We start from the raw sequence: 21,842 nt of genomic DNA, 5'->3' as shown, positions 1-21,842 counted from the left end.
AAGTTTTTCCAACATTTCGGTGTCATTCAGAGAACGTCACCTTAGAACATTGATGTGATACTTTCTAATTCCAAAGCAATCATGAACACTGAACGAAGCGAGGGCAAAAGCTTTTCAAAATTCATTCAAATTCAAGAAATAAAATATTACAACAATCTCATTTTCGATGTGAGAATTTGACTTTGTTGGTCGTGGCATGTTTCAAATTTGATCAGTATTTTTTTTTCTTTGTAAATTTCAATTTTTAGCACGAAAAGAAAATTAGTTCCAGCGAAGCAGAGGAGATAGTTTCTGGAAATTCATTAATCGAAAACTTGAATAGAACGATTTTTATGTGAGAAGTCGATTTTGCTAGTCCTCGACATTTTTCCAAATTCGTTGTAATTTTTTCTAATAATTTTTATAAAATAAAATCATTGATTCGAGCAAAACGGGGGGAAAAGCTCTCAAATATTCATAATACAAAAAACCATTCAAGATCTTTTTTGAATTAAAAAGTTCATTTTTTTTCAGCTTTGACATTTTTCAAATTGGAAAAATAATTTTTTAGAAATTTAAATTCTTGAATAGAAAAAAAATGGCCGGACCAAAGTGAGGCCGAAGCTTTAAAAAATGTAGGATTCGCAAAGTGAAACGATTTTCATGAAAAAATCAGTTTTTTCGCCATCTTCGTTATTTTTGAAAGTCTAGTCAAAAACTTTTTTTTTGAAAATACCTACTTGGTAATTTAAAATTAAAAAAAAAAATGAATCCATACTCCATAATTCAAGTAAGTATGTACTATAGAAGAGGGTTCCAGACGTATTCAAAGTTGATATTATATTTTCCAAATTTTCATTACTTTTCAACCAAAACTGCCATAAGTTACTACTTTTTTAGTGGACGTAAGAAAAAATCATTTTGGTAAGAGGGGGGCAGAAATTGGATGTATTTTAGATTTCTTCATACAAAATCCTTTTAGATTCAGGATGTGTTGCAGAAATTGGATGATTTGCTAGAAAACGTGAAAAATTTGATTTTTTCAATGCAAAAATGCAAAAGACATCGAAAAGTCGAACTGATTGCAATCATATGTAGATGCATTAAAAATTTAGACGCATGATTTTTTGAATACAAATCAAGAAACGTTCGTGAAAAATACTTGAATTTTCGTACCATTTTTCAATCCTTCTTCCTATAGGTACATATCTCAATGGCTTGAAAAAAATGAACAAAATATCGAATACCTATTGGCGATTTTATTTTCCAAATTCAAGTGAGAAAATATTCTAGATTATTGCCAATTTGTTCTAATTAAATTTAATGATTACGATGAATTTCGCCCCTTTAATTTTTTCAACTATTGGAGTGATATGTTAGTCGAAAGGAGGAAAGGACATCCCACGAAATGTTTTTAGTCATTGACTTTTTCAAAGAACACTCACCTTGTTAAATAACCATTTAAACGTGATTCCGATAATTTTGCATCCGTTCGAGTTTCATCATTATTTTTTTTTCGTGAAAAAAAAGTCTGTATTAAAATGAAATATCATTGCCCCATTTTTCCGAATGCGAGTAATAGAATACGATATAAAATACATTTTTTGGAGATTCTGAATTTAAAAATTCGATATTTAGAATTAGGAGAAGCAAAAGGCAACCTCAGTTACTTTATTGATGGTGAAAACTTCTCTTCTCTCGTATTAGTTAGCACTGCAGTAGCGCAGCGCAACGATTGCGAAAATACTTGAGATTTTATTTGTTATTTGTGACATTTAACCTGCAAGAATGGTGACTTCACCGCAGGCATAAGCCATATACATACATATATTGTATGCTAAATGATGTAGTATCGTGTCGGATACATCTACATGATGTATAAGTGCGTATGAGCTACTGTTGTACGTATAGTACGTACAAGAGGCCAAAATCGTTTAATTATTCCACTCGACATGCTTGTATTTACACTTGTTAATTATGATCGTAAAACGGTCGCGTCGGCTGGACTTATATAAGAATAGGGCTCCTGGTTTTCATGTCTTTAGATAGTAAACCGCTCATACTGAGAGTAGTATACGTACTACAAGCTTACATTTTTGTCATATTTTATTTTACATGTGTACGTTATATGTATGTACGATTATTATACCAGTGAAATCGCATATAGACGGCGGGGCTAACGGTATGTTTTCTGTTACAGGAGAGTATTGCATGAAAAGAATCAAGAAATGCATCAGTATTCGTGAGTATTATTAAAAGAGTTTTTATTTCGATGCCATGTAGGGAATTAAATATTATTAGACGGGAGCAGGGTGCTTAGGGATATGATTAAAGGTTGGTAAAATGCTATACGCGCGTCAAAGTCGTTGGAAATGGCTATATTGTAGTACACGGTGTTCCGAAAAAAATACCGAATAGCGAATGGAAAAGACAAATTGATCAATTTTTATACATGAGTAGGTATTTTGGTTTTTCTGGTGTGATCATTTTCATCTGACGACAAATTTGGAGCAACTTGAGAACATAATATTTCAAACAAAGAAATTTTTAAATTAGGTAAAAAAAAATATAAATTAGTAAAAAAAAAAATGCAAAATTGTGGTTGAATTTTGGAGGATTTTTGAAAGTTCTTTCTCTTATGGTTTATAAAAAACACAATTCTAATATTTAGTTAAATTGAGGTAACAAGCTGAAATTTGGCTTATATCTTACTCTTGACCTCCTTAGTTGATAACAGGGATGCGATGATACCGTATCGATACGGTATCGATACTTCTGAAAATATCATGATACGTATCGATAAATATCATGATACTTTTGTTTGTTTATTTAGCTTGAAAAGTTGGCTGAAATGCCAAAACTTTCACAGATAAAAAAAAGCCAAAAACAAACAAAATTCAAAAGCTCGGTATCAAGTTTGGATCGATACGTATCGATACACTACTGATCCGATACGTATCGATAAATATCATGATATATCGGGTATCATCGCATCCCTGGTTGATAATTAGCGGTTTTGAGCATTCTAAAGCTTTCAAAGGATTTTTGGATTTTTCAATTTTCAAAAAAATTTATGAAAATGGTCAAAATGACTCATTTGATCAATATGGTCAACTTGAGTAAAACCAAAAATAATTAACGAATGAAAACAATTGCCAGAATATGCTCCTTGGCAGGGTGGTTTTTATGAGAGACTAATTTCTCAACTCAAGAAGTCGTGCCTCAAAAAAAAACATTTTTCAAAGTAAATTATCAGTAAACCAATTACAAATAATGTTATATGAAACTGCATCAGTCTTAAACTCTAGTCCAATTGTGTATGTTGGAGAAGGTGATCGAGATGTTTTGTAACCAGATGACTTATTAAATTTAAAATTTAATTATATCCCAGATTTAAATTGTAAAAATGTTACTCAAGCAAAATTGGTTGATTTATCAAGAAAGTCTAACGCTATTTTAGAAGAATTCTGGAACTGATGGAAATGTCAATACTTAACGAGTCTTTGCTAAAGAAAGAACTGTGAAAAGAAAAGAAAAAAAACCGTCAATACAAATCCAAAAGTTGGGGACATTGTTCTTGTGGAAAGCGAAAAGTATACTCCGAGAGGATCCTGGAAAATAGAAAAAATCGTCAAAGTCTTTAAAAGTACAGATGATCTCATAAGATCTGCTAATATTGAATTTGAAAATAATGTTAAAGTCGTTAGACTAATAAAATCCAAAATTAACAAAATTCCTGTGCATATGAAAAATATAATTACACCTATTTGAATTTATTGATGTCTAAATTAGAGGATGCTGTTGCACTATGTCAGTAATTTAATGGAACACCCTGTATCGGTTTGTACGTTTACCCCCTTTAGCCACGCTTCGTCTGTTTCAGTCGTCATGATGGTCTCCTCCTAGTAATGATTCGATGAAAAAGTATGTAAAAGTTTTTGGAAAATTTTACCTCGCCATCACACACGACCAGGGTGAGAATCGAGAAGAATGACACAGTACATCCTACATAGTTAGCAACTAAAACTTTGCAACTACCTTTTCCCACTGTGATCAAATTAAAGGCTATTTGAAAGCTGGAAATATAACTCCATATAGCCACCTTTGTGAGCCACCACCCCCACCGTCGTCGTAGCCCCTTTACGTGAAAAAGTTAGTCGAGTTGATTTTTTCGAAATTTCCAAAGCGACGAATAAAAGGTCAAGATTTAATAAACGCGCCAGCTCGACCGATGTATAGAATTATATACCGTATGGTTTGGAAAATACGTAAGCTGCGTGCTGGATTTTTCAAACGTATGGGTACATTTGTATGGCCTCGTATGAATATATTTTTGCATGATTGTGTATCTGCTGCAGCTATGTACGTACCTAGCTGTAGTAGCTACTTTTTTATACGCAGGTTTTTGCTTTTCTGGCCGAACAAGAAATGCATTTGAATGTCATCGACATTCGTTTCGTGTCGTGTGTGAGCGAATGTGTATTTCAAAAGTCGATTTTTTTTTCAAGTGGACCCTCTCTCGTTCCCTTTCTTCATTATTTATTCATCTCTTGTAATAATAATAGTAATGGCTGGTGTTAATGGTGCTGAATGTCGAGACAACGCTGTTTCGAGGACCTTTGATCCTAATTGTGTTCGGGTAATTACACTTCCCCGCTAGCTTTTTTCGTGTATGGCTTCGGTTTCGGTACGAGCAGAATTTTTGTCAATTTTTTAGCATAGGTATTACGAGGGTTGTTTTGTGACGAGGTTATTTTTTGGTACTTTGATCATTTTTTTTGGAATTTTTTGGGTGGTGGAAGCAGTGGGGAGAAAATCTATTGAAATATTTAGGTTGGTGGTTTGTTTTACATGGGTAGTCTCAACTCTCAAAATACGTCTAAAATTTCATAAAATTGAAAAATTGTTTTTGTTTACCATTGTTTGATAAGTTTATCGCGATTTTCAATAATATCTATTTTAATTGAAATTTTATATTATCATCAAATATTATTATTTTATACAAATATCAAAGGTTATCTCTGTTATGTTATCAAGTTTAATTCTCGATGAAAAAAATAACACATTTTTTAGAGGAAGGTGTCGAAAATGTTGAAATTATGAATGAGCATCGAAAAAATTGAAGAAAATCACTTCCGAGAAAAAACAAATTCTTCATCTGATTGGTATTTGAAAAAAAAAAAAAAAATTGATAATTCTGAGTGATAATAATGAGAAGGCGAGGGGAGAGAGGGTCAGCTCTGAACAAAACAATATTTCTTCCCAATTTAATGCTGCCAACTTTTTCATCTCATAAAAATGGAAAAATTATTTTAGAAATCTCAAGTTCGATTTTTACAATTGACTCCTTATTTTTTTCTAGTGAACTTGTTTTTGAGATATTTTTACCAGAATCTGTAAAGGTCTTCTTGGAGCTGTTTGCGATGTGTAATTTTGAATTTGTATTCCCCTCCCCCCCTCTGTTCACGTTGTTTCATCATCATCACAAAACATAAAATTGTGGGAAAAAGTATGACTCTGAGAAGAAAAGTGAAAAGGTAAAAACTGTAGAGAATTGAAATTTCTCACCTGTGGAATGTAATCGATTTTTTTCTAGGAAGCTTTGTTTTTGAGATATTTGGACAGAAACTGGAAAGTTCAGCTTGAGTTTACTTTTAAAAATTATTTTCGTCGCCAAATTTTGAAGTCAAAAGTATAAATTTTTTATTCATTCTTCCCTAGATGCTTTATTTTTGAGATATTTTGAGCCAGTCTGAAAAATTAAACTTGAATTTGTTTATTACATATATGGAACATTTGAAGAGTGATATTCCAAAACTCGCTTTGTCCATTTTCACAACTTTTCAGGAGAGAAGAAAAACAGTTTCCCTTTAAACAGGTAAATTGGCTTTTTAGGCGAGTTTAGCACTTTATTTGGGTGGATTTATGATGTAGGAGTGTAGGTATACATTTCATCCACTAAATACTGCTGAAAAAAATTTCAATAAAATTGGACAACGCGCGTTTTGGAACATTATTTTTTTTAAATTTTTAGTGAATTGGCTATTTAGGTGAGTTTAACACCTCATTTTGGTAGGTTGATGATGTAGGAATGTGAGTTAATACTTCATCTACCAAGTACCACTGAAAACCCAACTTTGATAAAAATGGACAAAGCGAGTTTTGGAATATCACTCTTCATTTGTATTTTGTTTTCTCATCACAGATATTAGATTTTTGGCAAAAAGTGAAGTTCTCACGAAAAAAATAAAGCGAATCAAAATTTATGAGCTTATAATTTGAGCAAAAGTTCAAAATCTCAAGTTGATCCAATATTTGTAATACGTAAAAAGTTGCAATTTTTGAATGTAGGTATATTTTTCTCAAAAAAAGTGATTTTTATAGAAAACTTCTGATTTTATAAAAAAGGAGAAGCGAAAGAAAATTGTAAAGCCTAAAATTTCCCACCAATAAAGTGTAAATCATTTTCTGTTAGAGACTTTGTTTTCATAAACGTTCAACTTTAATTTTTTTGTCATGAAAACTGCCACTTTTTTGAAATTTTTCATCATAAAAATAGATTTTCGAGGAAAACAAAAGAAAGGTCCAATGAAGAAAATTAGGAAAAAAAATTTAGAGTATAAAATTTACCACTAGTCAAAGTACGTATATAATTCATTACTTTCGAAGAGTTTTTTATTTTAAATCTTGAGCAAAAGTTGAAAAGTTTGGCTTGAATTTGTTTGTGCATAAAAATTTGTATTCTCTCGCCAGTTATTTGATCACAGGAAATGGATTTTTGAGAAAAACTGTGGGTTGTAGGGGAAAAATTGAGAGTTGAAAATTGCTTATTATGGAGAATGAATTTCTCTACTACATGGTCATGGTGTGATTAACTTTTTTCCAGGAGGCGTTGTTTTTGAGATATTTGAGCAGAAACTGATTAGTCCAACTTGGGAATTTGTTGTGAAAAAATTTTTATAAAATAGATTTTTGAGAAAAACCTGAAGTCTTATGAAAAAAATGAAGAGAAACAAAGATGTAGAAATTGAAATTCATCTCCACTCAGGAGAGGGTTTGTTTTTGAGATATTTTGAGCGAAATCTAAAAAGCTCAAAATATTGTGTGTGATGAATAAGTCGTTATTTGAAGGAAGGGGGGGGGATGAGGTTCTTTCGAAAAAAAAGAGAAACAACATTTATGAGCGAAAAATTTACCACCAGTTTTTTAGAGAGGAGGGGGGGCTTTCTTTTTGAGAAAATTCAATTTAAATTTTTTGGCATGACGAATTTGTTGTTGTTTTTATTTTTTTCATTGTAAAAACTTAGTTCTTTTTCATTTAGAAAAATTAAGGGTCCTATGAGAAAAAAATTGAAAAATTGTAATAGAGTGTAAAATTCACCACAAGTAGAGCATGAATCTTGTTTTGTAGGAGGCTTTGTTTTTGAAATATCTAGAGCAGGAGCTAAAGAGATCAACTAAAATTTGTTTGTGATGAAAAATTCATCAGTTTTTCTAGGACTTTTCATGTTTTCATTGCAAAAATGAATTTTTTAGAAGAACTAAATGCCCTATGAAAATAATGGAGCGAAACAAAATTGTAGAGCTTGAAATCTCTCACCTTTGGAATTTGATTAAATTTTTTCTTCGTGAATCTTTGTTTTTGAAATTGGAGTTTTGTATGAAAACTACTTACAAAGGCTCAGCGTAAAGTTTGTGATAAAAAATTTGTCTTTTTGAAGTGTTTCCATCATGAAAAATTGGTTGAAGGTTCTTCGAATAAGATGAAAAACAAAATTGCGTAGCATAAAATTAGAGTTTTAAGTATTGGAATTTGTTTTAGAAGACTTTATTTTCGCTTATTTGAACCAAATATAAAGAATTCAGCTCAAATTTCTTTATAATTGGAAATTCGAGTTTCTTTTTTCCATTTTTTTTTTCGTCATAAAAAATTACGAGGAAGGGAGGATAAAAGTGTTATTTTACTACACCATCAAAGAGAACTTGAAAAAAATTGAACAGAACGGGAAGACTCAATTTTTTTCTGTTTGAAGTTGGTGTAGAATAAATGAAATTTTCGGTGCAGTTGACAACTGCATCTCAGATTTAAAATGTGGGTGGATGTGCCGAAGGTCGAGCTCAAACTCGTTGTTTCGTTTATAAACTGATAACATTTTAAAGCGATAATGCGATTGGTGGCAACCGCAGGAGGGCTCAAGCCAGGGTATTCTCTTGTTTATAATTAGCGATAGCGAAAATCTCACTTCTTGGAAATGTGTACAATTCATTTCTACCTTATCAATGAAGTTGTTACTTGTTAAATGTTGCGTTTACTCGATGATTATCATGCCCATATCGAATTCTTAACGCAGATGACTCATAATTTGAAAAAATACGTGCCATCATTCTCAATCAAAATGACCTTTCGTTAGTAACCGCGTGTATTATCATTTTACCAACTTACTCAGTCCAAGCATGATGTTTTTCTTAAACTGCGTTAATTTTGAGCATTTTCCGTGTCAAAATCATGTATAATAAATACAGCTTGTTTTATTTCAGTGGTTCAGCGACCCCCGAAATGTCGGGCAATTCGTACTTGCTGGATTCGTCGTACCGACCCTCGCTCAATGGCCATCCAGATAACCACTCTCCCAGTTCGCTACTCCAGGAAGGCAACACGTCGACTTTAACACGAAGCCAGAAACAACCACCGAATCAGCAAGTACGTATATTTTTATGAAACGTTATGAATAATGGTTGGAATGTCGAAGTAGATTAAAAATACTCGTACCAAAATTAATAGCTCTTCTCCGCGGTAAGACGGTTCGACGTAGCCTTGAAAAATATCAAGAGGAATCAAAATTAGATTTTTACTTAAGAGTCTGGCCCCAGATTGTACTGATTCTTCGACATATTAGTCGTACACTCGTACTTAGTACTCACACGTGGGTTATATGTACAGTATGTACTTTTGTGGTATGTTGTGTACATTGTACATACATCTACACAGCATACTTCCTGTTTATCGTTCGCAGACTGCTAAAGGCAGGCGCAGAAGCGGACGTACGGCGGACGCGCGCCAGTTGATCGAATTATGTAATTAATAGTTCACCGGGTAGGGGTCTGTACAATTTCTGAATTAAATTTTTCTAAATCGAATTTACCATTGGTCAGATGCCAATAAATGTATGAAAAATGAAAGATACGACTACTGCCAGCCCATCCTATGAAATTTTTCACCATAATGATTCGTTAATGCAGACAACTAACGTGTAATTTGTGTGTGTTTTTTATACGCAGGTGAGCACAGTTTCAAAAGTAGTCCGGGAAATGCATCATTTAGCGCCGGAAAATTCGGACATCGATTACGTATCTGCTCCTTATCAAGGCGATTTATCCGGATCGAATATCGGCGCTGCCCATTCGCAATATGCCGGTTACATGGATCACATGGCACCGTCAGAACAAAGTAATTGATTGTGATTTTCATTCTTGTAGCTATTTAATTCGATTAGCTCATTTATTATTATTATTACTCGTATTATTGGCTATCGCTAGTTGATTTTGCTTGTTTTGTTTCGTTTCTCCTCTCTCTCAATTTTACATTTTTACTTAGTTGTTGTTTTATTTTATCGTTATTATTTACATTTGATTTTCTATTATTTCGATGAGTTTTGTTAATTGGCGAGCTTGTTTTTATTTTTATTTTGGCGTAATGACGATAGATCGACATTATAACGATCCGTATCATTCTAACTATCAAGATTACGACGTGTATCCGAATTCCGGAGGAGATTACGGAATGGTGTACGACAGCATGAACATGAGTGTCGGACAATATCAGCCATATGGTAATGCGGCCAATTACGCCGATCATTCTCAATATAGTGAACGACCTCCGACTCCTCCTAGTCCAAGCGAACGAAGCGATTCGCCGCCGCCTCAACAACTTTTAGCTCACGGTAATTGTTTATTTTGTAATCCGGATGTGTGTATTGTGTCTATTGATACAGACACGTAGATCACTCTGTATTTGTCTCTATCACAAATAGCCAACTATGTTCAAATTTGTTACCTACTATACTCCCTAGCTCTTTCCGTATATCGATATCCGCTTTTTTTTGCGTGTGATTTATCGCACTTTCATTCATTCAGAAGTGTAGTTTATTAATTGGCTGAATTACTCGTGTAAAATGAGCGTTCGAGCCTTACACATCTATAGCATGTAGACTATTAGCGATCATTTAGCTGTGAAATATGAAATTATGTCGTTGATTGGTGTATTATTGATTTTTATTTACTTCTGCCTTGGAATCAGGCCCGAGACACCGAGACAGGAATGTCTGATGATATGGCTAAATATTTGCTTTTTCCTCTTCATATCTACTTAGTTGAGTCATTCTTATCGGAATTATTTATTTGAATTTTCAACAAATTACTTTATAATTGAACAAAATAGTAACACTGATTTACTCGTCCTTCTTAAGAGTCCATAATTCAATATAAATCTTTTTGTTGAACTAATCACGACCGTCAGATTTATTAATAAGATACGTTGAGGATTACTCATAGTGTAGAACTGATTTGGAATATTTAATGTGAGCAATTATTTTCGATATTTTGAGTTTAGACTCTGTATTTGAAAGAAGAAAAAAAGTAAAATTTGTGAAAATTGAGCTTAAGGTGAAAATTTTTGAATTGAATGATTAAATTAGGTACGTGAAGGTGTTAAAAACTTACTTTATAAAATCTTTAAAATGGGGTTTTGCGTCAGTCTTGCAGAAATACCCCCTCCACCCACCAAAAAACTGCCCGAGTAGCGATAAAATCGAGGATTGTCTCAAAATTTGATTTAAATAAAATGAAAAATTTCATGTGCTCGAATGAATTTATCATCATAATGCAAAAATGTGTAGATTGTGTACCCTGTATCATTTTAATCAAAAGATCATTGATTTTCGGAGTTGAGGAAGGGAAGAGGGAGGTTTACAAAACTGAAAAATGGAAACGTTGAGGTCGAGAAAAGTCGATAAATTGCATTCAATTAATTTATTCAACATCTTGTGGTCGAGGAAATCAAAAATAAGTCGAAAAATCTGCTCAAAAAAATCATAAAAGTCGAAAAAAAGTCTCATAATATTGAAAGAATAATATTTGATTTTCCAGGGGAATGGCGATAATGGGAGGGGAAAAGTGAGGGGGAGCGAACTATACTAATATGAAAATCAAATACGGGGTCGAGGAAGTCAAGACAAAATCGAGTAATCTGCTCAAAAATCATCAAAATTCGAAAAAAAGTCTCAAAATATCAACTGTTGAAAGCACATCAGATTTTCAAGAGAAGGGGAGGGGAGGGGAGAGGTAAAGAGAGAAAGACGTCTACCGTGCTAAAAAAATCTGGGTCGTGCTTGAAAAATAGGAAGATAAAAATTGAAGTTTGCTTATTTAGTAAGCACCTCCGGGTCAATGAAGTCAAAAATAAGTTCAAAAATCATCGTAGGTCGAAAAACTGTCTTAAAATATTCAAATCACATATTTTATGTTTTTTTTTTTCAAAACATTGAGTTGAAAATTTTTTGCCTTTGTTTCAATTGTGAAAAACCCTGTTTTTATTTTTAAGAAAATTTATTTTTGAAGAGCCAGTTTCAATTTTTTTTTGAAAATTGAAATTTCCCCGAAATTTTGGCACTAGGTATTTCCTTTACTTGAGCAGGTATGATGAAATGAGATTTTTTCCTTTAAAAAGTCTGAATTTGAAATGCGTACCGAAAAAATGGGTAGGAAAAAAGTTGAAAAATTTTTATTTTTTCGATCTGTAGATACTTTGAAATTTTTTTTTCTAAAAAAAATTTAGTTTAATCAGAGGTTAAACTCGACTGAAGCCAAGTCAGTGTGTCTACCAAGTCGCGAAAGTTGCAAAAAAGGTCGCGAAAGTGAGAAAAAATCGCAAAAGTTGAGAAAAAAGATGCCAAATTTGAGAAAAAATTCGCGAAAGTTGAGAAAAAGGTCGCGATTTTTTTACCAAAAATCAGTAAAAACTCGCCAAAAATCATCCTGAATTAATAATGAAGTTTTAAATTTTTTTCATATTTCTATAGTACAGAGCTGAGTAATGTACATATTTCATACGTTTTTATGTCACATGGGAACTATTGAAAGTCGGCCAAAAACTCCCTAAAAAAAGTGTGAACTTTATTGGAAACCCAGGTTTTGTCGTTGAAAAAGGTGGGGAGGGGTAGGATACTGGAAAAAAGTCGCAAAAGGTTGCGAATTTTGAATATCAAATTTTGGTAGACACGTTGTAAGTACTAAATGTAATTTTTGGTTATTAAAGTTGATTTTTTTTCCAATTTTCGAAAATCCAATTTTTTCGAATCTCATTTTTCGACAAAAACAACAAAGAAGTGTCACTTTTTTGCCAAAAATTAACAGAAAATATTGCGCTTTTCTAAAATCCTTCAAGTCTCGCTTTTTCGCAAAATTGCTGAAAAATCTTATTTTTCCTCAAAAACTCAATTCCCAAAAGTTGAACTTTTTTGTCAAAAATGACCAAAACGCTCATTTTTTTCTACCAAAAAGTGGCAAAACAGATCAACTTTTTTGATAAAAACTGCTGAAAAAATATTTACTTTTTGCAAATAAAAATTTGCCAAAAATCTTGCATTTTGAAAATTGTAAAAAATTCCCAGCTTTTAGCAAAATTTTCAAAAAGTGTCGCTTTGTTGCCAAAAATTTTCAAGACGCCCTGCTTTTTTTCAAATAAAAAATGAAGTATCTGTCAAAGAAAAACTACCGACTTTTTTTTCAAATTTTCGAATTGAAAATATATATTTTTGTTTTGCAAAATTAATCATTTTCGTGTGAGAATTATGTTATTGTAACGTTTCGACTTTAATTAGGTACCTCTACCTATTTAAGGGTGTCTCATTTTAATTTTAATTTTTTCAGAAATTTTTCAAAAATTGATGAAAAATTATGAATTTTATTTTCTCTATTTAAAGATGGATGCTAAAATTTGAAGAAAAATGTCAGCTTGAAGTGTTCATGTAGTATTATATTTTTGTGTTTTCATTTTGAGACCACCGCAAAAGTTCAATTTCAATAAACACCGAATGCAAAAAAGATGATAAAATTGTATTATATTATTCAATTGTATTCGCAATTTTCAAGTTGTGAATATTTGAATTTGATCACTTCGTGTGGTTTTTCTTCTGCTCCTCCTCTTCTCTCCTCCTCTCCCCTCCGAACTCTCCTTTTAAAGTGTAATTATTTACTTTTTTATTTGACCACATTAGGAAATGTTTTGACGAATGGTATTTAACTCATAAAATTATGGCAAACTCGATAAATGGAATGGGTTATTGAGTAACATAGCTTAATACTGAATACGAATATCTGGTGATAATTTTTCGCATATGTTCTGTTTACAGATTTTATGAGGAAAGGTGGCCCATATCCGGCATCCGGATACGATGAATTAGACGCTACATCTCATATGATTCCAAGATCAGAACACTTCCGAATCACACCATCTCCAGGAGCAGTTACAGATAGATACGGTGAGTGCTGGCAGCAGTAGTACGAATAGCCCCAGTAGCTACGTAATCGTGATATACATGTAGAATTAATGTATTATATTGGTAGTACAGTACAATTAGCGTATTGTGTATGTTTGTAAGTGCAACAATGTAAACTATGATGACATTGTTGCGACATTGAAGAATTCATTACTCTTTATAAGCAAGTAATTATGCATATGTTACTGTTTTTTGGTTACAGATCAAATGAGTAACTCGTGGAATATGGACGAAAACGCGAAACCGTTGTCGATTCGTCACGGTATGTGTGATTTTTCGAGGAAAAAAAACCTATCCCATCCTTTGTTAAAAAAGTAGTGTATTTATACGTTTTTTTTTTCTTTTTTTTTACAGGATTAAAATGGAGAGATCCTAATTTCACAGAAGTAATCAGCTTCTTAACAAATCCTAACGATACGGTGAAGGCGAACGCGGCAGCATACCTGCAACATTTATGTTACATGGATGATCCGAATAAACAAAAAACCAGAGCTTTGGGCGGAATCCCACCTTTAGTGAAACTTCTTAATCACGAAAGTCCGGCTGTTTATAGAAACGCGGCTGGCGCTTTAAGGTTTGTAAATCCGCGACACGAATTAGTCGACTTTAGAGATTAACTCGGTGTATTAATTTCGGGCTATTTTTGGCAGAAATTTATCATACGGTAGACAAAACGACGAAAATAAACGAGTAATTAAGCTCTCCGGCGGAATCCCGTTGCTTATTAATTTATTACGCAAATCGACCGATCCGGAAGTTAAAGAATTGGTGACTGGAATTTTATGGAATTTATCATCGTGCGAGGTACGTAGATTTTTTAAGGATGTTTTGCTAGTTGAAAGGTTTCGGGTGAATTTTAATCATGACTTTTGCATTGTGTAGGATTTAAAACGAACAATTATCGACGACGGACTCTCTGTATTGGTTAACCATATTATTATTCCTCATTCTGGTTGGAGTCCTACTGGCGGAGGAACAGACACTTGTTGGTCGACTGTGTTCAGAAATACTTCCGGTGTGCTCAGGTGAGTTGATATTTTGATCGGTCTGTGGTAGATCCCGAGATGTTTTCGGATATCGTACTAATTTTCTATGATTTTATTTTATTTGCAGAAACGTCAGCTCGGCCGGAGAATTCGCTAGGAAGAAATTAAGAGAATGCGAAGGATTGGTCGACTCGTTATTATACGTTGTAAAAAATGCAATAGATAAGTCTAATATTGGTAACAAAAGCGTAGAAAATTGTGTATGTGTTTTACGAAATCTATCTTATCGATGTCAAGAAGTAGAAGATTCCAATTACGATAAACATCCTATTCCGATGAGTGGGAAAATCGGTACTAATGTTAAAGGTATGCTCGAAAATGTTCACTTCGCGATAATTGCGATCAATTTGACGATTTATTAATCGGTTCATTTTACAGCCGGAGAAAATCTAGGATGCTTCGGTGCTAGTAAAAAGAAGAAAGATGGACAAGCGGGTAACCAAAATAGAGAAAGCGTTAGTGTGAACAGAAGCACTACTAGGACTGAGCCAGTTACTGGAATGGAACTACTTTGGCAACCGGAGGTAATTTATCGTCCATTTAATGTTTTTTTTTTTTAAAATTAGGTGGTAATTTTTTAAAATTGAATTTTTTCTTTTCAGGTGGTTCAAGTATACTTAACATTGTTACAAACGTGTTCGAATCCTGAAACTTTGGAAGCTGCTGCTGGAGCATTACAGAATTTGGCAGCTTGCTACTGGCAACCTAGTATTGAAATTAGAGCAGCTGTACGTAAAGATAAAGGTTTACCTATACTCGTCGAATTACTCAGAATGGAAGTCGATCGAGTTGTATGTGCTGTGGCGACGGCCTTACGTAATTTGGCTATCGATCATCGTAATAAAGAACTGATAGGTGAGATCCTACCTCCTTCCTTTTTTGTACCGGAAAAGTAGTGAATTCGAATTTGCGATTGTTTCGTTATACTTATGGCTTAATTTACATCATTAGGAAAATACGCGATGAGAGATTTAGTTCAAAAATTACCATCGGGAAGTCTAACTCACGATCAAATCACTTCAGACGATACGATAGCTGCTGTTTTAGCAACATTGAACGAAGTTATCAAGAAAAATGCCGAATTTTCGAGGTATGTAATTTACATTTTAAAAATGTAGCTCCGACACCTCGTACTTGATCGAAACTAATACGGAATATTGTTTTTGCAAATAGATCACTTCTAGAAGCTTCAGGCGTCGAAAGACTAATGAATATTACCAGGCACAGGCAAAAGTACACGCCAAGGGTGCTGAAATTCGCCGGCCAAGTATTATTCACAATGTGGCAACACCAAGAATTAAGAGAAGTGTATAAAAAACATGGATGGAAGGAGCAAGATTTCGTTACTAAGACTGTCGCCGCCAGAAACGCTGGCCCTAATTCACCTAGCAACGCTAATAGTACCTTAAATAGGCCGATGGCTAGTCAAGGTGGTACGAGATACGAAGATAGAACATTGCAAAGGCCACAGCCTGTGGGCGAATCATCGAACCGAAGCGGTGCTCCGGTGATGAGCGCTTATCAGATGCCGGTAAGTTGGCTTTGGAAATACGAGATGTAAAAAGGTTAACTTTATTCGGCTTGGAAAGAATGTTTCAGTAATTTGATATTTTTATTGATAGAATGAAGAAATTCCAATGCCTGATATGTCTTATCCGGAAGGATCATCACATATGCCTCCGGCAGGAGGTGTGCGGATATTCCCGTCCGGTCCTGTAAGTATACGTAATTACTGGTGAACTTCTTAATTAGTGGCGCAGTGATCAATTAAAAAAGAAGTTGGAGGGCAATTTATTGGCATTCCGTCAAAATTGAAGTTTTTTTTCAGAAAATTGTCACTTTTTGGCAAAAAATTCCATAATTTTTTTTTTTTTTTTTTTAGAAATCACCCAAAAGTGTCGCTCTTTTGCCAACAAAATTCCAAAAAGTCTTGCTTTTTCATGCAAAAATTATGCAAAAATATAATTTTTCCGACTTTTTGCTAAAATTAAAAGTCTTGCTTTTTGCCAAAAATTGAGAAAAATCTCTTTTAAAAAAAACGACTTTTTTCAAAAATTACTCAAAAGCCTTGTTTTTTTTGCCAAAAATTTCCAAACAGTCTTACAAAACTTGCAAATTTTTTTTGGGCTACAATTTACAAAAAGCTCTGTTTTCTGTTAAAATTGGCAGTCTTGTTTTTGGATAAAAATGCGTCATTTTTTGAAAAAAAAAAAAAAAAATCGAGAGAGCAACTCAAAAATATCTTGAAAATGCATAATATGACTGGAACATTGTGCAAAGTCTCACTTTCTTTCAAAAGTTGTCTAAAAGTTTCGCTCATTTTCATCAGTTGCAAAAAAGACCTGCTTTTTGCTAAAATTGTCAGTTATGTTTTTACCCAAAACTGATGAAAATTTTCGGTTTATTGAAAAATTCAAGTTTCACTTTCCGTCAAAATTGAAGTTTTTTTCTAAAAATTGTCGCTTTTTGGCAAAAAATTCCCTAAATTTCATTTTTTTTTTTTTTTAGAAATTACACAAAAAGTGTCGCGTTTTTGCCAATAAAATTCCAAAAAGTCTCGTTCTTTAACGCAAAAATTGTACAAAAGTATAATTTTTTTAGCTTTTAGCTGAAATTAAGTCTTGCTTTTTGCCAAAAATTGAGAAACAGTCTCAACAAAATTGCAAAAAAAATTTTTTTGGAAACAATTTCCAAAAAGCCCTGTTTTTTGTCAAAATTAGCAGTTTTGTTTTTCCACAAAAATTAGTCATTTTTTTGCAAAAAATTCAAAAAAGCGACATAATTGCATATTTTCCAAAAATTGTACAAAAATTTCGCTGATTTCCATTAAAACTGCCGGTCTTGCTTTTTGCAAAAAATTGAAAAAAAATTGAAAAAATTCTCGCTGTTTAGTAAGTTTGAGCCTAGCTCTTTTTAACCAGAAATTGCCAAAACTTCTCAGGTTTTTTACCAAAAAGTTGCAAAAAATTCCTGCTTTTTGCTAAAATTATAGGGTTCTGCTTTTTGACAGAAATTCTCGCTTTTTAGCAAAACTAATAAAAATTGTCAATTTTTTGAGGAAAATTCCAAAAAGCTTCACTTTTTTTCAAAAATTGTCTAAAAGCAACATTTCTTTACCAAAATAAAAACCACTTTTTTTGCTAAAGTTGTCAAAGTTTCAGTTTTTTTTTTATCAAAACGTTGCAAAATGGTTCAAATTCAAATTGATGACCAAAACATATTGGCGTGATTTTTTCTACTCTTTTTTGGTTACTTTTTGGATTTTTTTCATCACTAAAGTTACTTTATTCGGGACAAAAATTGAGCACTAGCCCTTTTCAATTCAGATATACGCCCCATAAACCCTACAATAAGCCCTAAATGTAAAAAAAAAAAATCGAAAAATTCGTGTGAAACTATGGTTTGTTGGATTTGCAGAGATTATTTCAAATTTTCGATCAATTTTTTTGATATTACGCTTCTGAATCTCATAATTAGCCCTGAAATTTCCCAAAACCGAAGAAGTCGAGTGACCTACAATTTTGTTGCAATTCAGAAATTCTGATTGTAAATTTCAAATCAATTTTTCAACCATGAGAAGATTCAAAATAAAACCAAACATTTAATGTCTTATAACCAGAAAATTTTAGTACATGTAATGTTACTCCAAAAAATTCCAACGAATCCAAATTTTCATGATCTCTATCTTTTGATCAAAACATTCCAATTGTCCTTGTTCATCGTCAAACATCAGAGAAATTAATGATTTCATTAATTTACAGGTAATAAAACCAGGCGAACCTCTGTACGCTCAAGTAAACAGAGAGAAGAAGAAAAACAGGCAATATGATCCATCTGGAACCGAAACAATCGGTTCAGTGGGCAGTAACGATGCATGGTCTGGATACGATGATCAATCACAAGACCATCATTTACCTCAACACCAAAGCAAAGGCATGGTTATCGATCCAAAATCACCTCCTTCGGGTGGCGATTCTTGGGTTTAATTCAACAATTAACTACACGAATACAGCCTACGATATTTTTTACATGTATGTACCTATTTTAAAGTCGTATATATACATTTTTTTTCCTATTGAAAAAATGAAAAATTGAAAAAAAAAACTTTTTAGCTATTATACTGATTTAAATGTCATAAAATATCCGTATTTTAGCATTCTTATATTTTTTTTTTGTTTTATTTTTTTGTATTTTTTTATGTTATTTATTTAATGTGTATTGAATGTGGCTTCATTTTTTTAAAACTTTTCTTTCATTTTTTCCCTCGATGGCCGTTTTGTAATTTCTTTTAGTGTTTTATTTATCGAGATGATATCTTAATAGTAGTGAATTTTTTGTATGTCGAATACGGTTTATGTAGATAGTGAGAAGTCTGCGCTAATCCGACTAATTGATTATTATTTTATTTGATTTTCTTCAGTATTGTTATTTTATTCGGATTTAAATAGTTTTAATTCGAGAAGTCCTTCGACATATTTTTTATCCTGTTGTCGACGATATTTTTTTTTTGAAATTTTAAAAATTTGATTAGAATAATAATATTGAGAAGTTCATTTTTGAATAATGATTAGTTGAAATGGTGTAGATCTGCTCACTCACTGCTGGGATTCAATTCATACGGCAGCTTTTTCAATGTTCCTAGAGAAAAAAAGGAACTGAATTTTTTAAAAAGATATTTTATATGAAAATTTATAGTTGTGTTAGTGGTTGTAATTTGTTCTCAATAATACGTGCGTTCGTGTGCCTGTCTCGAGTGTTTTTTTTTTTTCGTTCTTTATTTTAATATACAAACGCTTTCGTTTTGTATCATCTCATTTCCTCCTCCGATTTTTTTTTGTTGATAATTTTTAAATTTTAGCCTTATCATTCCAAAGTTGATTTTTTTCTCCCTTCAAATACCGAATACTTAATGTATAAGCTTCGTATTTATACCTCCCTTTCCCATTTAAATGAGTAAAGCTGCGCTTACATTCGAAAATACTCGATCTTCCCCTTATTCGTTGTGATTTAAGACGGCGTGATTTGTTGCACCTTTAGTTTGGAAAAAATATTCCTTACTTTGACAGCGTAGATTTATTGTGTTCAACTTCTCACGCTGTTAACGAGTACTTAAATAGTAAAGAGAAAGAAAAAATAATGGATACTATTTTAGTGGTGCTTTTACACTAGTTACTTGTAATATTTTCATTGTAGTTATAGTGTTTATTTTAATCCTACGTGTATTTGTGTACTCCAATTCGAGCCATTGGTAATATTTAAAATATTATGCTTTTTTTAATAATCAAAGTCAATTCGCCGATTAATGGAGTATCGGTTGTGAGGGATATTTTTTTCTTTTTTTAAAAAAACAAACTCAACGATAAACTAAACCGTATACACCATTAAAACGGAGATTTTGTACTTTGAAAGTATTTTTTTTTTCGAAGCTTTTTTGGCTGAAAAAATGTGTCATTTTTATAGGTTGATTTTTTTTACGCATTGAATTTTTTTTGTTGGTTTTACGACACTTTTTTTTATTTGTGTAGAATTAAAACTATTTAGTTCTTTTTATTTTTATATATTTTTTATATACGTGTAGCTTTTTTTCCTCATGTGTATTTAAAAAAATTGAGATGTATGTCTTTTATATAAATATTATATGTAATGTGAGATTTTTTTAAAAATTATGTATGAATGAACCGTATTGTGGCGCTTTTATATTTTATATCTTTATTGTTCGTATTTTATCTTATTTTTAACGATTAACTTTCCTATATAATTTTTTAATTTATTTTCTCTCTTTATCTCTTTCCCTATCTCTCTCTCTTTTTTTTTTGTAGAATATAATTGGCAACGTTGTAGCATATTTAAGACTTGTGCAATATTTTTTCAGTTCAAAAATTCGATGTAATTTTTTTTTCTAGCGAATAATTTAACGATGTAAATAAGGCCAATATTTTTTGAATAGATTTATACGACGAGAGAACATATTATGCTTACCGAGTTTAAAAATTAGTTGTATAGTAATCACGCTGCAAATTATTATTCGGCAAATTCAATACATAATGAAATATTGTGTGTAAGTTGTTTGTTTTACGCGAATACCTACTTGGCGTAGCGTGGTGACCTTCGTCAGAACAAATTCCTCGTGATAATAGTGACGGGGGGGGGGGGATTGGGTCAACATTTTTATATTAGAATCGCACGACTATTCGTTTAAATTTGAAGAAAAATGAAAATTTGTTTCCATTTTTGAAACTGCGAAAAAAAAAATACATTAAAAATATCCTCAATTTTTTCCTCACAAGATATCGCAGTAATCGATTAAAATTTAAAAATTGAATTTTAAATTGAATTTAACTGAAAGACAGTGAAGAAGTTCACCTGCGTTAAGGAGAAAAACCCTTCGTAAAAAAATGACGTGAAATAAGTTGCCTAGCCAGTTTGCCGTAAATACACATTTTCATTTTGGGCTTCACAAAAATCTAACTATTAATACACAAAAGTTGGAGCGTTTGTCTCCCTTTTGCGCCGATTGTACGGTCGTTTTTGGTTTTTGCGAATTAATTTTGACATACTAAAACTTCAGTCGCTGTGCGAATGCCCTTCACTAATTTTGAAAATTTACATTTTTCGAAAAAATTGTATTTTAAAATTTGATAGAAATCACAACTCCAGGGACTGGTAATGTCAACTCACAAGGATCACGAAAATAGATCCGAAGTACCTCTATCATTTTAAAACCTTGGAAACATCAAAACATCAACCTTGATTGATATTTGCCTAACGTCATATACGAAGGCATTTTAATTTTTTTCGTTTTTGAAAAGATGAGATTTTGTTGAATTTGAATGAGACTTCTATTAATAGGAGTAATTAAATTTAATTTTTCTAATTTTCGTCAATTTGTCATACATTAATCAAAACAATATACATCGTCATCATTTCTTGAAATAATGGTGATTGGAGATTGGAGAAAGATGTTGAAAAAAAAATGAACACATAAAGTACCGCAAATAGGTACATAAAATAAAATAAAATCGCAAAATTTCCGGCTTAGGTGTTATTTAACAAATGAAAATATGCAGATTTTTCAACAGAAAAGAAAACAACTGATCTGAAACGTTATATAATGTGTAAAGACTGTAAAGATGCAATGCTTCCAGATCCAGAAGCATCATTTCATAGATTTTGATAAGAATATCATTTTTTACACGACCTTTGACTTTGAGCTCACTGTATGACTTTTGAAGTTTTGAACTATTTTTTGCGAATTTCACAA

At 32.3% G+C, this 21,842-nt stretch overlaps 1 protein-coding gene across 5 annotated transcripts in view; it reads left to right on the top strand.

Annotated features, from left to right (window-relative positions):
- Positions 1 to 20,638, top strand: part of p120ctn (adherens junction protein p120) — a 30,394-nt gene extending 9,756 nt beyond the window's left edge. For 3 of the 5 annotated variants that reach the window (XM_065354194.1, XM_065354195.1, XM_065354193.1), the window contains 16 exons: positions 2,180 to 2,221; positions 8,518 to 8,680; positions 9,259 to 9,427; positions 9,684 to 9,920; positions 13,389 to 13,517; positions 13,738 to 13,797; positions 13,890 to 14,109; positions 14,186 to 14,339; positions 14,418 to 14,560; positions 14,649 to 14,887; positions 14,960 to 15,105; positions 15,184 to 15,436; positions 15,533 to 15,671; positions 15,755 to 16,112; positions 16,204 to 16,296; positions 18,343 to 20,638. In XM_065354194.1, the coding sequence (XP_065210266.1) occupies positions 2,208 to 2,221; positions 8,518 to 8,680; positions 9,259 to 9,427; positions 9,684 to 9,920; positions 13,389 to 13,517; positions 13,738 to 13,797; positions 13,890 to 14,109; positions 14,186 to 14,339; positions 14,418 to 14,560; positions 14,649 to 14,887; positions 14,960 to 15,105; positions 15,184 to 15,436; positions 15,533 to 15,671; positions 15,755 to 16,112; positions 16,204 to 16,296; positions 18,343 to 18,567 (2,742 nt within the window). In that variant the 5' untranslated portion in view covers positions 2,180 to 2,207 and the 3' untranslated portion in view covers positions 18,568 to 20,638. The remainder of the gene's footprint in view (positions 1 to 2,179; positions 2,222 to 8,517; positions 8,681 to 9,258; positions 9,428 to 9,683; positions 9,921 to 13,388; positions 13,518 to 13,737; positions 13,798 to 13,889; positions 14,110 to 14,185; positions 14,340 to 14,417; positions 14,561 to 14,648; positions 14,888 to 14,959; positions 15,106 to 15,183; positions 15,437 to 15,532; positions 15,672 to 15,754; positions 16,113 to 16,203; positions 16,297 to 18,342) is intronic. The other 2 variants (XM_065354196.1, XM_065354197.1) reach the window with 2 other exon arrangements.
- The last annotated feature ends 1,204 nt before the right edge of the window (positions 20,639 to 21,842 follow it).

Source organism: Planococcus citri, chromosome 3, assembly GCF_950023065.1.
Source record: "Planococcus citri chromosome 3, ihPlaCitr1.1, whole genome shotgun sequence".
NCBI classification, from domain to species: Eukaryota; Metazoa; Arthropoda; class Insecta; order Hemiptera; family Pseudococcidae; genus Planococcus; species Planococcus citri.
The sequence above is the reverse complement of the archived record's forward strand: the minus strand, read 5'-3'. Positions and strand labels throughout refer to the sequence as shown.